Source organism: Oryctolagus cuniculus, chromosome 8, assembly GCF_964237555.1.
Source record: "Oryctolagus cuniculus chromosome 8, mOryCun1.1, whole genome shotgun sequence".
Taxonomy (NCBI): domain Eukaryota; kingdom Metazoa; phylum Chordata; class Mammalia; order Lagomorpha; family Leporidae; genus Oryctolagus; species Oryctolagus cuniculus.
The window spans coordinates 40084174-40100638 of NC_091439.1; the positions used below are offsets into that span (position 1 = coordinate 40084174).

Here is a 16465-nt window from a genome sequence, read left to right on the forward strand (position 1 = left end):
TCTTTTAATTTCATTTTCCACAAACTTGTTGGAGTGCTTAATGTAGATACACCTGGAAAAATCTGTTTTATACTACCTTTTTTTTTTTTTTTACAGGCAGAGTTAGTGAGAGAGAGAGACAGGGAGAAAGGTCTTCCTTCCATTGGTTCACCCCCCAAATGGCCGCTACGGCCGGCGCTGCACCAATCTGAAGCCAGGAGCCAGGTGCTTTCTCCTCATCTCCCATGCGGGTGCAGGGCCCAAGCACTTGGGCCATCCTCCACTGCCTTCCTGGGCCACAGCAGAGAGCTGGACTGGAAGAGGAGCAACCGGGACTAGAACCCGGCGCCCATATGGGATGGGCCAAGTGAGCCGCCGTGGCTCTAGACTGCCTTTATTACTCACACTTTGTATATGTATACTTTGGTGAGATTTTCATTTTGCAAAATGATAAAATGTGACCTGACAGATATGTCTGCCACTTGGTTTAGTTATTCCCAAATAGCTCTTTAAATTGAACATGGGAATTCCAAGTTCAGTAAATGTTTTTTTTTTTTTTTTTTTTTTTTTAAAGATTTGTTTATTTATTTGAAAAAGGTACAGTGAGACTGAGGCAGGGGCAGAGAGAGAGAGATCTTCTATCCAATGGTTCACTCCCCAATTGGCCGCAACAGCCAGAGCTGTGCCAATCTGAAGCCAGAAGCCAGGAGCTTCTTCCTGGTCTCCCGCGTGGGTGCACGGGCCCAAGGACTTGGACCATCTTCCACTGCTTGCCCAGGCCAAAGCAGAGAGCTGGATCAGAAGTGAAGCACCCAGGACTCAAACCGGTGTCCATATGGGATGCTGGCACTGCAGGCGACGGCTTTACCCAGTATGCCATAGTGCTGGCCCTCAGTAAATATTTTTATCTAGTGTTTTAAAGTAGCAACTTTTCCATTAAGTACCAATCATTTATGAAGCAAATTTACTGAATGTTTGGGATATGCTAAGAATGGTTTTGAATATTGGGAATTTAACAGTGAACAAGACAGGTATAGTCCTTGTTGTCTCTGCCCTGGTAGAAACTATATTATGGAGAAGGGAGGGAGGGAGGTTTGGGAACTAAACTCCCAGCCTTATAACAAAAATAGTAGAAACAACACAACAAGGGGACATAATTTGAAATATGGAAAATTTTTTCAAAAAAAAAAAAGAATGCTCTGAAGTATTACAGTACTGTGTATACTTTGTGTTGAAACCCTAAGGGTGTGAAATTCTGCCTTGGGGAGCTTTCTGGGTAGAGTAGCAAGTGGGTGTGGGCCCTAAATTAGAGTTTGGCATGGGGCCAGCTCTGTGCCACAGTAGGTTAATCCTCCGCCTGCGGCGCAGGCATCACTTACCGGCACTGGTTCATGTCCCAGCTGCTCCTCTTCCAATCCATCTCTCTGCTATAGCCTGGGAAAGCAGTAGAAGATGGCCCAAGCACTTGGGTGCCTGCACCTGCGTGGGAGACCCAGAGGAAGCTCCTGGCTTCTGGCTTTGAATTGGCTGGATTCCGCCCATTGCAGCCAGTTGGGGAGTGAATCAGCAGATGGAAGACCTTTCTCGCTATCTCTCCTTCTCACTGTCTGTAACTCTACCTCTCAAATAAATAAAATATTAAAAAAAAAAAAAAAAGCTTGGCATTATAAGGGAAAGGACAGTATTCTGGAACAAAATGTAAAACTCAGGAATGATTTCTAGGATTTTGTCTTGGAAAAACTGTGGAGTGCTGGTTTACTGTCACCTGGCATGAGGAAAATGATGGGGAGATAATTTCGAGAGAATGTTTCTTTAAACATTGTAAATTCGAGATGCCTGTAGAACATTCACATGAAATGGCTTATAGCTTTAGGGATTTTCAGTTTTGAGTTTAGGCATGAGGTGAAGGATAGAAAAAATAGTTCAGCATCATCAAAACCATGGGATGAACTGCTGATTTTAACATGACTAAGAAAATTTTAAATGGTTCTTGGAAATAGCTCCACAGCAGGAAAGTGAATAAAAAGCTACATATATTTTGAAACTATGTGAGACTTACAAACCCAAACCTAACTATGATATGGAAGTTAATACCAAATAGCCTGGCAGAACATTATGAGTATATTAAAAACTATGAATATCAACAACACTAAAGCTCTTACGTGGGACCATGGAGAGAAGTTCTATACTAGAAGTTACTCTGGACTCAAACAGAAAGGAAGTACAAAAAGGGCATGGCAGAATGAGTCACACAGATGAACTATGCGCAAGGAAAAGTCAGACATTAGGATCTGGTGTGGGTGGCGGTTGTACTGAGAAACCCTGTCCTTTGTACATCCACATGTTCTGATCTTAATTGGCTAGGAAGAAGTTAAAGCTCAATAAAATTATTCATGCCCTTAATTGAGTCATGAGATTTCTAGTTAGCATGGATGCTGCAGACACTAACTTGTAATTGCTACTCCAGAAAAAACATTGCTCCATCCAAATTCAGGAACTGCCAAAGAGTAGAGAACTTTATTTCAGGGATTTAGGAATCGTATTTCAGGGGACACAGGTTCAGATAGCTCAGAAGCAAGGTTCTGAGGAAGAGAGGAAAAAGGGGACTTATTCGGGTTACTAAATGTTGAGAAAGAAGCTGGCTGCACCCATGGAAGATAAAAGAATGTATAAACATCATGGAAATGTGCATAAAACAAGAGTCTGATAACCTTTTGATATGAATCTGTACCCTCTGGGCACAATGTAATTGTGCAGTCAGTCAGGTCATTCTGCATACCTGTGGTCCAAAAGTGGAGGTGACCAAAGTGCACATGGCTAAGCAGGAAAGTTCACATTCCTAGGCAGCAGCTGGAATCATGCATAAGGCCTGCCCACTTAATAGCCTCCCAGCCCCATTTTAAAAATGTCTTCCATGTTGTTTTCATCATAACTTTCCCTTTGATTTCCTTTAACTTCCTCCAAAAGAAGTATCCCAAAATAGCTAAAAATATGTCTCAAGTACAAAACGGAAAGAAATCTGAAAAAGCAGAGGACAAGAAACAGGAGAAAATATTGTCATAGAATAAAAAGAAATCTGTGGCCACATATATTGCCTTAAATGAAAACGTAATTAATGAACAGTTGTCTCTGTTGAGCAATTGCATGAAGCAGTGATATAAGTGCTTGGAATGGACGTGGTGAAATAACAGAATGAGATGGAATATACCATACACACACACACACACACACACACACACACACATAAAGGGGTATGTGAAATGGGAGATATTTAAAATCAATAAGGAAATGACAGATCACTTAGTAAATGGATTGGGGATAACTATAGAACCATGGGGAAAAAAGATAAATTAGAATACCATCTTAAGTTGAAATTTTTTTTAAAGATTTATTTATTTTATTTGAAAGGCAGAGTTACAGAGAGGCAGAGGCAGAGAGAGAGGGGGGTAGGGGGTATTCCATCTACTGGTTCACTCCCCAAATGGCCACAACAGCTTGAGCTGAACCTATCCAAAGCCAGGGGACATGAGCTTCTTCCGGGTCTCCCACACGGGTACAGGGGCCCAAGGACTTGGGCTATTCTTCTATTGCTTTCCAAGGCCATAGCAGAGAGCTGGATTGGAAGTGGAGCAGCTGGACTCAAACCAGCGCCCATATGGGATGCCGGCACTGCAGGTGGCAGCTTTACTCACTATGCCACAGCACCGTCCCATGAGGAAATTTTTTTAAAACCACTCAGTTGGGAAGGCTCCTCAGAAATTTGACGTAAATCTTACAAGCCATTAAAGAAAAAAGTCAGTACTTTATCGTTAAAAGTAAAGAAAATACATTGTTGTCAAAAGAAAGAAAAAGAAAACCTTTATAATACATTAAAAATGAGAAATAATGTGAAATATTGGAAATTCATATTACATACATCAAACTTAATTTCTTAACATTTTAAGGGAAGACTTAACAATCTTTTGAAAGTGAGTAAAGAATACAAAGACATTTTTAAAGTAAAAAGAAATGTTTCCTAGGCACATGTACACATGATTGCCCTCACGGCAAGGAAATGTAAAATAGAACTGTAATGAAGTTGCCATTTTTCACGTATCTGTAGAAAAACTAGAGACTATTAATCACCACTATGGAGACACTAAGAAAACACACTTTTATAGAGATGTTGAGAATGTATATAATTTCTAAGAACAGTGTTTCGACAATATTCTCCAAAATATATATCAGGTCCCTCTCTAGCAACTCCATTCTAGAAGTATATTCTGTACATTATTGTAAAATAATGTGTATAAGAACACAGTATTTAAACTTAAGCCTTTTTACTGTAATGTAAATTTAAAATAAGTTGTCTCAAAAATAAAAAAGAAAGAAAGAGAGAGGAAGGAGAGAGGGAGGGAGGGAATATCATTATGTTCTTAGAATTGCACATATGGGACCGGCACTGTGGTGCAGCAGGTGAAAGCCCTGGCCTACAATGCCAACATCCCATGTAGGTGCTGGTACAAGTCCCAGCTGCTCCACTTCCCATCCAGCTCTCTGCTAATGGCCTAGGAAAGCAGTAGAAGGTGGCCTAAGTGCTTGTGCCCCTCTGGGGGAGACCCAGAAGAAGTTCTTGGCTTCAGATTGGCCCAGCTCTGGCCCTTGAGGCCATTTGGGGAGGCAACCAGCAGATGGAAGACCTCTCTTTCTGTCTCTACCTCTCTCTGTAAATTTGCCTTTCAAATAAATTTTTTTTTAAAAAATTTTATGTATGAACTATATTAAATCTGTTAAAAAATTAATTTTTTAAATTAGAAAATAAATTTAACCATATCTAAAATAATCACATCAAGTGTAAATTAGAAATATCCTCATTTAAATGTAAGAGTTTGTGTGGATAACAATACAGGATATAATTATATGTTGCCTTTCAAGCTCCCTCAGACTTACCCCTAAGGGTAAAGCTAAAGACTTGCCATGGGACTCCAAATCTCATTAAGTTGGCAGGTACCAGTGCCACCATACTAGTTAAAGTTTAAGTTCATAACTAATCATAAAGATAGGATTAAATGTCAAAGGGAACACATAAACAAAACCAGTGTCTGATAATAATAATTGATAGAATTAAAAAGGAGGGAATGATCCAACATGGGAAGCAGGATACACAGCAGACTCATAGAATGGCAGATGTCCTAAATAGCACTCTGGCCTCAGAATCAGCCCTTAAGATATTCAATCTGGCTTAAAAGCCCATGAGAGTATCTCAGGCATGGAAAGCCAAGACACTGTGGCAAAAAATGACCTAAATGAAAGATCTCTGTGTGTGAGATCTTGGTGGAAAGAAGGGGCCATCAAAGAAGGAGGTACCTTTCTCAGAAGGGAGGAGAGAACTTCCACTTTGATTATGGCCTTGTCTAAATAAGGTCGGAGTTTGTGAACTCAAGAGGCTTCCATAGCCTTGGCATCTCATGACAAGAGCCTCGGGTGATTACTGATGTCATAAATAAGAGTGTCAGTTGTTAAGTCAACAAGAGGAGTCATTGTGCATTTTTTCCCCACTTAGTACCACTGTCCTTAATGAGTTGTACTATGAGAATTAACAGTAAAACTAATCTTCAAACAGTACTTTATACTTTGTGTGTCTGTGGGTGAAAATTGTTGAAATCTTTACTCAGTATAGAGTTGATCTTCTGTATATAAAGATAATTAAAAATGAATCTTAATGAAGAATGGGATGGGAGAGAGAGTAGGAGATGGGATGGTTTGCATTTGGGAGGGTGGTTATGGGGGAAGAACCACTATAATCCAAAAGTTGTACTTTCAAAATTTATATTTATTAAATAAAAATTTTCCATTAAAATTATGTGTTACCTTTAAGAAATTCACTTTATATATAAAGAGACAAGTAGCTTAAGTATAAAGGAGTGAAAAAATAAATACAGCACTAACTCAAATCAACAGAAAGCTAATAGAGCTTCATTAGTATAAAAAAGGTAGATTTTGAGAAAAGAGTATTACAAGGGATAAAGAACATTGTCAGAATAATATCATAATAATAAAAGGATCGGTCCCTCAAAAAAAGATAGAATAATCATAAATGTACCCCTCATACCAGAGCTTCAGAATACAGGAAGTAAAACTATTGCAAGAAGGTGGAGACAAATCTACACTAATGTTTTAATATTTTAACACTGTTTTTTCAATAATTGACAGAATCAGTGCACAAAGCACTTGTCACCATATTAAACACCACCACCAAATTGAACTCAGTGACATTTGTAGAACAGTCCACCCCACAACAGCAGACACACCTTCTTCCCAACTGCATATATATGTGCTAAGAGCTGTATTCTGAGCCATAAAACAAATCTCAGTAATTTTAAATAAATGCAAATTACCCAAACATATTTTCCAATCACAATTGTATTTAATTTTGATAATATATTGATAATGTAAAGACACCTGGGAAGTTCCCAAATATGTAGAAGCTGTGCAATTCACTACTAAATAATCTGTTTCAATAAAGGAATCAAATGGAAATTATTTTGAAGTGAATGATACTGAAAAAACTTAGAAAAAAATTTAGCATTAACTGATTATATTTAAAAGAGAAGAAAAATAAGAAGCAACAAAGAAGAGCAAATAAGCTGGCATAAGCAAAAGAAAGGTGATAATCACCAGATTTTGTCCATTTTACACACCAAATCACTCTCATTCATGCTACCTACCGCTACTGTATTATTGTGTAAGTTAGTTAGTGGTCTGTGATGGTTGAGAATGCAGACTGGGGTGGTCCTGACTGACCCAGGCCTAGGGGGAGAAGTGGGAGGGAGCTTGGAGAGATTGGCTTCTGGGACAAGGGCTTACAGCTGAGGCATTCTCACAAAAACCAGACTGAAGAGCCACCTGTGTGTTGTTTCTGGAGCCAGCACTTGGAAGTAACTGGAAAAGTTACAGGTCCTCTTGTGCCTTGATTGCTTCATTTGGAAATGAGTGTTACCATAGTACTCATCTTAAAGGGTTAATTGTGAGGATCTGATGAAATCCTGGACCAATAAATTCCTTAAAAGCACATGGAGCACTGAATTAAAGTCAGTGGTGAATTGGTGATAGTAGTTCAGGATGCAGAATTTTTTTTCCTTTCCCCCCCTTTTTTTTTTATTTTTTGACAGGCAGAGTGGACAGTGAGAGAGAGAGACAGAGAGAAAGGTCTTCCTTTGCCGTTGGTTCACCCTCCAATGGCCGCCACAGCTGGCGCGCTGCGCTGATCCGAAGCCAGGAGCCGGGTGCTTATCCTGGAGGACCCAAGCACTTGGGCCATCCTCCACTGCCCTCCCGGGCCATAGCAGAGAGCTGGCCTGGAAGAGGGGCAACCGGGACAGAATCCGGCGCCCCGACCGGGACTAGAACCTACTGTGCTGGCGCCGCAAGGCGGAGGATTAGCCTATTGAGCCGCGGCGCCAGCCTCCTTTTCCCTTTTAAGTTCTAAGCAATGACCTTCTGTCACTGTTTCCTGCTAGACTGCTTCAGGTTTTCTTTCATATGCACCAGTTATCTTTCTTTTTAAAAAAATTTTTTTAAAGATTATTTTATTTATTTGAGAGGCAGAGTTACAAAGAGTTAGAGACAGAGAGGTCTTCCATCTGCTGGTTCACTCCCCAGATGGCCACAAAGGCAGATCCTAAGCCAGGAGCCAAGAGTTTCTTCTGGGTCTCCCACATGGGTGTAGGGACCCACACCCTTGGGCCATCTCCCACTGCTTTCCCAGGCTATTAACAGCTGGATCGGAAAAGGAGCAGCCTGGACAAGACCTGACAGTGCTGCAGGCGGAGGCTTAACCTACTATGCCACTTGCTGGCCCCAGAGTTAACTTTCTAAACACAAATATAAACATGACAATTCAACAATTTTATGCTTAAAATATTAAAGTGATTCTTTAGTACACTGAAGGCGAAGTCCAAATTTTATAAACAGAATTTACAAAGCCGAATATTTACTCATTTTCACAAATAAATACTTGCTGATAGTTCTCTTCATCAGCCCTTTACATGTGCTGTTGCCTCAGCAAGATTTTTTTCCCCTGGGTATCCTCCCTCCTACCCTACCTCTTCCTCCTGACTAATCTCCTGGCTCATTGCCTTACCAACTTCAGTTCTCAGCTTCCCTGACCACTTTCCCACACCCTCCCTAGCAAAAGTATGTTAGGTTGACTTCCTGCATACTGTACAGCCTGTGTTATTTCTGAAGAGGCACTGGTTTGTGCTATATTATTATATTATAGTATATATGTGGAACCGTTTGTATTACTGATTCTTCATCGACTTTCTTTGTGCTCAGAGCAGACAAACTATAGTTATATATGGCACAATAGAGTAGATTTTGCCAAATTTAGCTTGTTCCTTCTGCAGAATTGCCCTGTCTTGTCTTCCTGGAGATAGCATGGTTAATATTGAGCACTTAATAGATGACTATTGCTGGGACGTTCTCTGTTTTCCCTACTTAGTCCCCATTGATCTGACCATTTCTTAGTCACTGTGTTAATAGTTTTACCAGATTTTATCATAGCACAGAGCACACTGCTTTGAAATTGTTTTCTACTCTGGATTGCAACAATGTCCTGTCTTAATTTAGGAACTGCTCTGGGCTCTGTGTTAGGTTCTAGAGGTACTCTGATAAGCAAAACAGATTTAGTTTCTCCTGTGCTCTTGATGCTTGCAATCTAAAGAGAAAAACTTGAAAAAAATAATGATAATAAGTAAGTGAATATTAAAAAGTACATCTAAGCAGAGGAAACTTCTAATAAAAGGCCCCTGTGTGATTGTATCTAATAAATATCATTGAAATGAGGCTAATGCATCTCTGACTGCAGAAGAAACTTTTTGGACGCATTTAAGTTGTTAATGTAGCTCAGAGGAAAGAAGCAATGGTAGTTTGGAGTAGTATGATGATGGTACAGTCTAAGATTTGAGAAAATTTTAGAAAGAAGTATTGATTGTTACATAGTGATGAAGATTAGGTCTTGGTGGCTGTCAGACTGAAAGATTAAGAAGTGGGTTGTAGATGTTTGACTTGTGAATTTCTGGTGTTCAAACTGGTTGCATTAATGTCCTCTTCATTGTCATGTATGCTCAGTGCCTTATTTAGCACATGATGTACAACAAGAAAATACTTATTGAAAGTGAATAAACCTGGTCTCATTTTTTAAAAAGTTCTGTTCAATTGCAATATAAATTACATGTGTAGAAATTGCATTATTCAGTCAAACAAAATCTATTAATTTGTTCCTTGCTTTGAAATTTAAAGCCGGCGCCGCAGCTCACTAGGCTAATCCTCCGCTTTACGGCGCCGGCACACCGGGTTCTAATCCCGGTCGGGGCGCCGGATTCTGTCCTGGTTGCCCCTCTTCCAGGCCAGCTCTCTGCTGTGGCCAGGGAGTGCAGTGGAGGATGGCCCAAGTGCTTGGGCCCTGCACCCCATGGGAGACCAGGAGAAGTACCTGGCTCCTGGCTTCGGATCAGCGCGGTGCGCCGGCCGCAGCGCGCCAGCCGTGGCGGCCATTGGAGGGTAAACCAACGGCAAAGGAAGACCTTTCTCTCTGTCTCTCTCTCTCACTGTCCACTCTGCCTGTCAAAAAAAAAAAAAAAAAGAAAAAGAAATTTAAAAACACATCAAATATAATCTAGAGTATAGTTTATCTATACTTTTTATATGCCAGGCTACTATAAAGGGAAATAATCAAACATTTGAGGGAAATGACCAAACATTTCTAAATTCTATAGAATCTTTAATATTTTTCTTCTTACGGTAATCTCCTAAGTTTGTTTTGCTTTTCTCTGCAATACATTTCAACCTTGTCAAAAACAATGCAAGCTTTTTATCTCTCACTTGACAAATCAGGAAAGGATTATTGAAGTATAGTTTCCTCCAGTTCTGATTACCCTTCTCCTTAATTATTTTGAATTATTATCACACACACACAACACACTTTATTGGGGGAAAAGTTGTTGAAAATATGAACTATTTATCCACATAAGGGGAAAGAATTGAACTATTTATGTAAGGAATTGAAATGCATGATTTTTGTTCTAAAACCTTTATTTTATCCTTAAAACTCTTACAGTTAAGAATACTAACGTTTAGATGATAAACCCTAACATCCTTGGCAGCAGCATTCAGGGTGCTCACGTGGATGTGTTTTACAGGTGTGTGCTGCTCCCACTTTTGGGCGTGAAGCCGCCCCAGCAGAGCCTGTACCTGCTCGTTGATTCTGTTGATGAAGGGTGTAACATTACAGAAGGTGAACAGACATCTACCAGCCTGTCTGGGACCGTCGCAGAGCTTTTAGCTGGTCACCATGAGTTCTTTCCACCATGGCTGTTGCTTCTCTGTTCTGCCCGAAAACAGAGTAAGGCTGTTACTAAAATGTTTACTGGTAAGCATAATTACCTTATTACCATCCTCAAATGTTTCACTGATGAACCAGTATATATGTTTCTTTGTTAGAGAAAAGTAAGCAGTTAAAAATTTGAATGTTGCATCTGCTTTTTCTATCAGCTATTCTCATCTGCACTTTTTTAAAGTTGCATTAAAAACAAGCTGTAGCATGTTTCAAGGTCATTTAAACATTATTTTTGTTTGTTTTTAATATTCTTTTCCTAACCAGCTTAGTACAGATTAGGAATGTTTCATGCCTTATTCCCCACCACACATCTTTACGATTGCATTTATTATGGCCAGTTTGTGATACTTGTAACAGAATCTTATGAGTAGTGAATAGGCCTTTAAAAAAAATCAGTGGCAAGGTATGTTTCTTGATACACAATGAAAGACAAAGTTAATAGCACTGATACCTCTTGAAATATATCCTTTTTCTTTAACCCTTTTCTGGTGTGTGAGAGAACAGTTTATATAATGTATAAAAGTTCATTGTTGTGTTCGTAAAGTTGGAATTATGAAGTGTATGAAATTTGTAACTATAAAGCTGTGTAGTTCTGAATACATTACTACAGACTTCTAAGGGTACAGTTTAGTAACTTGCCATGGGACTCTAAATCCCCTTAAGCTTGGTGGTAAAAATACTATCTTAAGTGTTAAAGTGATCATATGGATAGGATTAACTGTCTGGTAATAATAATAGATAGAATTAAAATGGAGAGTGCTCCAACATGGGAAGCAGTCCACACAGTGAATTCATAGAATGACAATCACTGTAAGTAGCACTCTGACCTCAGAGTCAGCCCTTAAGGCATTCTGTTCTGAATGAAAAGCCTAGGAGAGCATTTCAGGCATGGAAAACCAAGATACTGTGGCAAAAAATGTCCTACATGAAAAGCCTTGGTGGGTGAGGCCCCAGTGGAAAGAAGTGATCATCAAAGAAGGAGGTACTTTTCTCTGAAGAGAGGAAAGAACTTCTACTTTGCTTTATGAACTTGTCTAAATACTGATAGAGTTTGTGGATTCAAAAGGCTTCAATAGCCATGGCAACTATGTCTAAGTGCTCCCAAAGGATGTATCATTCTTGGGTGCTTCTTTAAAATTAATTTTCTAAAAAAAAAATAAAAGAGGAAGTGAAATTAACTTCAAGATGTAATGACTTTGAACAGCCCTTGACTGTTGAAGAAAGTTTTTGTTTTTGTTTTACATGCAAATTGTTTAACTCTTTACTTAGTATAGAGTTGGTCTTCTATGTATAAAGTTAATCGAAAATGGATCTTAGTGTGAATGGGACTGGGAATGTGAAAGGGAGGAGGAGGAGGAGTAAGAGTGTGGGTGAGAGGGCAGGCATGATGGAAAGAATCATTATATTCCTAAAGTTGTACTTATGAAATGCATAAAGTTTGTATTCCTTAAATAAAAGGTTTCTTTGAGGGGAAAAATAAAATAAAATATAAAAAAAAAAAACAGGAAAAAAAAGTTCATGATTGGTGATTTTTTCTTTTCCCAATTTCTTACTGATTTTTGTTCTCTACTACAGTAATGAAGTTATGGCTACTCCTATTAGACTGTGAAGCACTCTTCTTTCCCCTGTAGAAAATAGAGTGTAAAACAAGAAACTCTGACAAGATTTACAGTGTGATTGGAGAGATATTAATTAACTTAGTGGTTAGTTGGGGCTATCACTTTCAAGATGTTTTAAACATTTTAGAGTATGATGAAACTCCATTAATTAGTTAAAAATGTTTTTCTGAAGCCACCTTTATTCATTCCATCTGATTGTCTCTGATTCCCTTGGAACTGGTGGCAACACTTTAGTTTCCATGTATGGCATTCTTTTCCATTGTTAATGATAAAAATGTATTGGGAAAAGTGTGGAAGTTAAAGTGACAATAGCTAATATTACATAGCACTGAATTTGTCAGGCATGGGTAAAGTTGAAGCTCTTTATGGTCTGTGTTACCTACTCCTTTCTTTACCGTCTTCATTCAAGGAACCAATATGGTTAGCTAACTTTATATTGTTTCAACTCATATTTACCTAAGTGAAATACTATATGTACCATTTTATTATTTCTCACTCATGCACTGGTTGTGTGAACTTCTGTTAACTTACGTTTTGTTGTGCTTCCATTTCCTCATCTGTTACATGAAGATTATATTACTTTTCTCTCAGAATTTATATAGGTTAATTGACAAATTTCATGTGAAGCTCTTTAAGATCAGGACAATCCTTAATGAATAGTAAGTGTTTCAAAAATATATTGGAACTCTGGCTGTTGCATTCATTTAAGGAGTGAACCAGCAACCAACAGATGGAAAATGTGTGTGTCTGTGTGTGTGTGTTCCTCTCTAATTCTTCATTTCAGATAAGTAAATCTTTAAAAGTTGGAGGGGCAGGAGGGTGGCATTGTGGTACAGTTGGTTAAACAGCTGTCTGCAACCCTAGCATCCCATATGAATGCCGGTTCAAGTTAGTGCTACTCCACTTAGATTCAACTCCTGATTAATGTGCCTGGGAAAGCAGCAGAGAACGAATGGCCTGAGTGGCTGGGCCCCTGCCACCAACATGGGAGATGCAGATGGAGTTCCAGGCCCAAGGCTTCAGCCTGGTACAGCACTGGCCATTGTAGCCCTTTGGGGAGTGAACCAGCAGATGGAAAATCTCTCTGTCTCTCTGCCTTTCAAATAAATAAATCTTCATATTTATACATAAACATATACACATATAGATTATATAATTATCATTTTGTTTTTAGCCAACTTTTTTTAGTCCTGTTTCTGTAGCCACTTATAAATCTAGTTCATTGGCTTTAACTTAAGTATAGTTATTCTTTCCCATGAATAAGCCTCCTATTTATTTTTCCATTGACATTTAGATTGTCTTCATTTTTTCACTGCAGGTTAAGTATCCCTAATCTGATTTTAAATGAAATTCCCCGAAATCTGAAACATTTTGAGCACCAAACATAATGGCTCAAGTAGAAAATTACAGACATGAAACTTTATTTTCTATACAAAATTATTAAAAATATTGTATAAAATTACCTTGATACTGAATGTTTAAGATAGATATGAAACATTAAATGAATTTTATGCTGAGACTTGGGTCCCAACCCCAAGATATAACTTTATATGTATGCAAATATTTCAAAATATGAAACATTTCTGATCCCAGGAATTTCTAATAAGGAATTCTCAACTTGTATTACCAAAAAAAAAAAAAAAAAAAAAAACTACCTGAAAATCCTTGTCCATTCACATGTGATAAAAGTTTACATTATAACCCTAGATTTGACATTGCTGGGTTATAGGTTATGTGCAATTCAAACTCAGTTAATGTTGCCAAATCACTACCTAGCACGCTTGAAATAACTCATACTCTGAGAAACAACAGGAGATTTCCCTTTTCTTTGTATTCTTGTCACTCAACATTTCTTTTAAGATATACTTTTCACTACTGCTTTACTGTCTTTGCATTTAGGTCTATGCCCAAATATCAATCACACAATGATTGTATTTGCTATTCTAGTCTTATTTTTTTGCCTTTCCAATTATGTATATACTCTATCTGTTTTTATTTTCTGCTTGTGTCTCATTACTGTTTAAAATGTGTTTCTATTTTACTTTTCTTTACTTACTAGTCTCTTTTCCATCAGGCGTACGGCCTCTCTGACAATAGGGGTCTTCCGTCTTGGCCACTGCTGTACCCCGTCAGCATGCAGTATGGAACTTGGAACAGAACTGTCACTTGTTGGCAAATATGTAAATTTGCTTTGATAGGAGTATGTTTAATTCTATTGTTTGCATAATACAAGGATTACATATATATTACTCAAAGTTGCAATTTTAAACTAATTCTTTTCAGTACATTTAATTCAAGATACTTAAATTATCGAGTAATGATTCTTAGTTCTGTTTAAAGAACAGATTAACTATTTATCAATAATGAACATAATTTCTTCTATATAAATCCTTCTTACTAAGTCTTTCAATATGGGGGAGAGTCACTTTGTAAGTGGCAAACAGTTTGAACCTACTCTTCACAAAATTCTCTACTTGCTTGTAGAATTAATTCCTTCTGTGTCCCCATTTCCTTCCTCTCAGTACCCTTTTTTTTCCCCACAACATACTGTACCCAATCCCATCTTAATGAAAAACACAAACTTGAAGAACACAAAGTCTTGGTTCTGTCACTTAACATGCTGTGATACCTTTTCAGCATTTTAACTTCCTCATTATTAAGATAGGGATACTTACCTGACGGTCCTGTTTTAGAAGAAGTCATGTATGATAAGTACTTAAATGTCCACTTGAAAACAGCTGACTCTCACTAATTTTGTTGCAGTGTTTTATCCCATTCTGAGGCACCAAAACTTGTCAGTGTGGAGGTTCGGCTGTGTGTCCATCTTAATTATCTTATGTTTCAACCATGAGGTTTTAGTGCATTGGATGAGAAATCTAGGTATTTATTCATAACCATAATTATCATAGGTTAAATGATCTTTCAAGTAAATCAGTATGTACATCATCACAATGGAAATACTTCAGCGTGGTATAATGTAAGAAAGTATTTTTTTTAATTATTTTTGTTGTTGCTGTTGTTTTTTAAACTTTTATTTAATAAATATAAATTTCCAAAGTACAGATTATGGATTACAATGGCTTCCCCCCCCCAACTTCCACCCCTTTTCCCGTTCCATTCGCATCAAGATTTATTTTCAATTATCTTTATATACAGAAGATCAATTTAGTATATATTAAGTAAAGATTTCAACAGTTTGCACCCACACTGAAACATGAAGTGTAAAATACTGTTTGAGTACTAGTTATAGCGATAATTCACATTGTACAACACATTAAGGACAGAGATCCTACATGAGGAGTAGTAAGTGCACAGTGACTCCTGTTGTTGACTTAGCAAATTGACACTCTTGTTTATGGTGTCAGTAATCACCCTAGGCTCAGGTCATGAGTTGCCAAGGCTATGGAAGCATTTTGAGTTCGCGGACTCCGATTTTATTTAAACAAGGTCATTGTCAAAGTGGAAGTTCTCTGCTCCCTTCAGAGAATGGTGCCTCCTTCTTTGATGGCCCATTCTTTCCACTGGGATCTCACTTGCAGAGATCTTTCATTTAGGTTTTTGTTGTTGTTGTTGCCAGAGTGTCTTGGCTTTCCATGCCTGAAGAGAGTATTTTTAACTGTATGAGCAACATGCCACGGGTCTTCCTTTTCCAACTTTTACTATTTTGATGAACTTTTAGAGAATAAAGCAGACACACGCAGGAAAAGGTTTGGAGGCAAGTCATTTCACTTCACAGGAAACTGTCGATAGCTGTTCATTTCTAGGCATGTTTTAAACCCTTTTTTTTCATAATAGCAATTTAGTTTTTCAGATTGTTTCTGTCAATTTTTAAATTGTGTGTATATATTTAAATTATAAATTTTATTTTTATATGGACTTAGGGCTATACAGTTTTGCTATTTCCTCATGCTTCATTCTTGGTCAGTGGTTAGGTTTTTTTTTTTTTTTTTTTCCTATTTGCCTAGTTCATCTAAGTACATCAAGCTTATTATCAGAAAATTGAATGGATCAGTTTTCTTTCCAACCTAATTGTTTATTCTTCAGTGGTCTTGTTTTCAATACTGTTGGCAAAACCAGGAGGTAATGTCAGCTTCTACTTCTCCACATTCACCAACCCTACACCATCTAGCTCTCACTAAATCCAAGAGCCATTGTCTATCTTTGCTGTTGCTACCATGGTTATTCAGGCCCTTTGTGGTTCTTATCTACCTTTTATCACAGACTCTTTAAAGACTTTGCCTCTACTGTTGACTCACTCCAGTTCTACCTCTTTAGTAATATCAGAATGGCCCTTCAAAATGCAGATCAGGTCATATTGTGCCTCAGTGAATTCCTCCACTCCACAATTTTTTCTTCTGTAAGGAGAATACTCAACTATCTAATAATTTTTGTTTACAGAAAATGGAATTGTGATTCCCTTTAAAGAACTTAGAGTTTCAAACAGCTGTAACTATTATATTTTAGGTTGTTTTGAATTTTGTTAAGTTGC

The 16465-nt window shown here is 37.9% G+C and overlaps 1 protein-coding gene across 4 annotated transcripts in view; it reads left to right on the forward strand.

Moving 5' to 3' along the window:
- Positions 1–16465, forward strand: part of ANKRD50 (ankyrin repeat domain containing 50) — a 56863-nt gene that overhangs the window by 29506 nt on the left and 10892 nt on the right. For 2 of the 4 annotated variants that reach the window (XM_002717240.5, XM_008267942.4), the window contains exon 3: positions 10161–10390. The exons of the other annotated variants lie outside the window; for them this stretch is intronic. In XM_002717240.5, coding sequence (XP_002717286.2) covers positions 10161–10390 — 230 coding nt within the window. The remainder of the gene's footprint in view (positions 1–10160; positions 10391–16465) is intronic. 4 annotated transcript variants of the gene reach the window in all.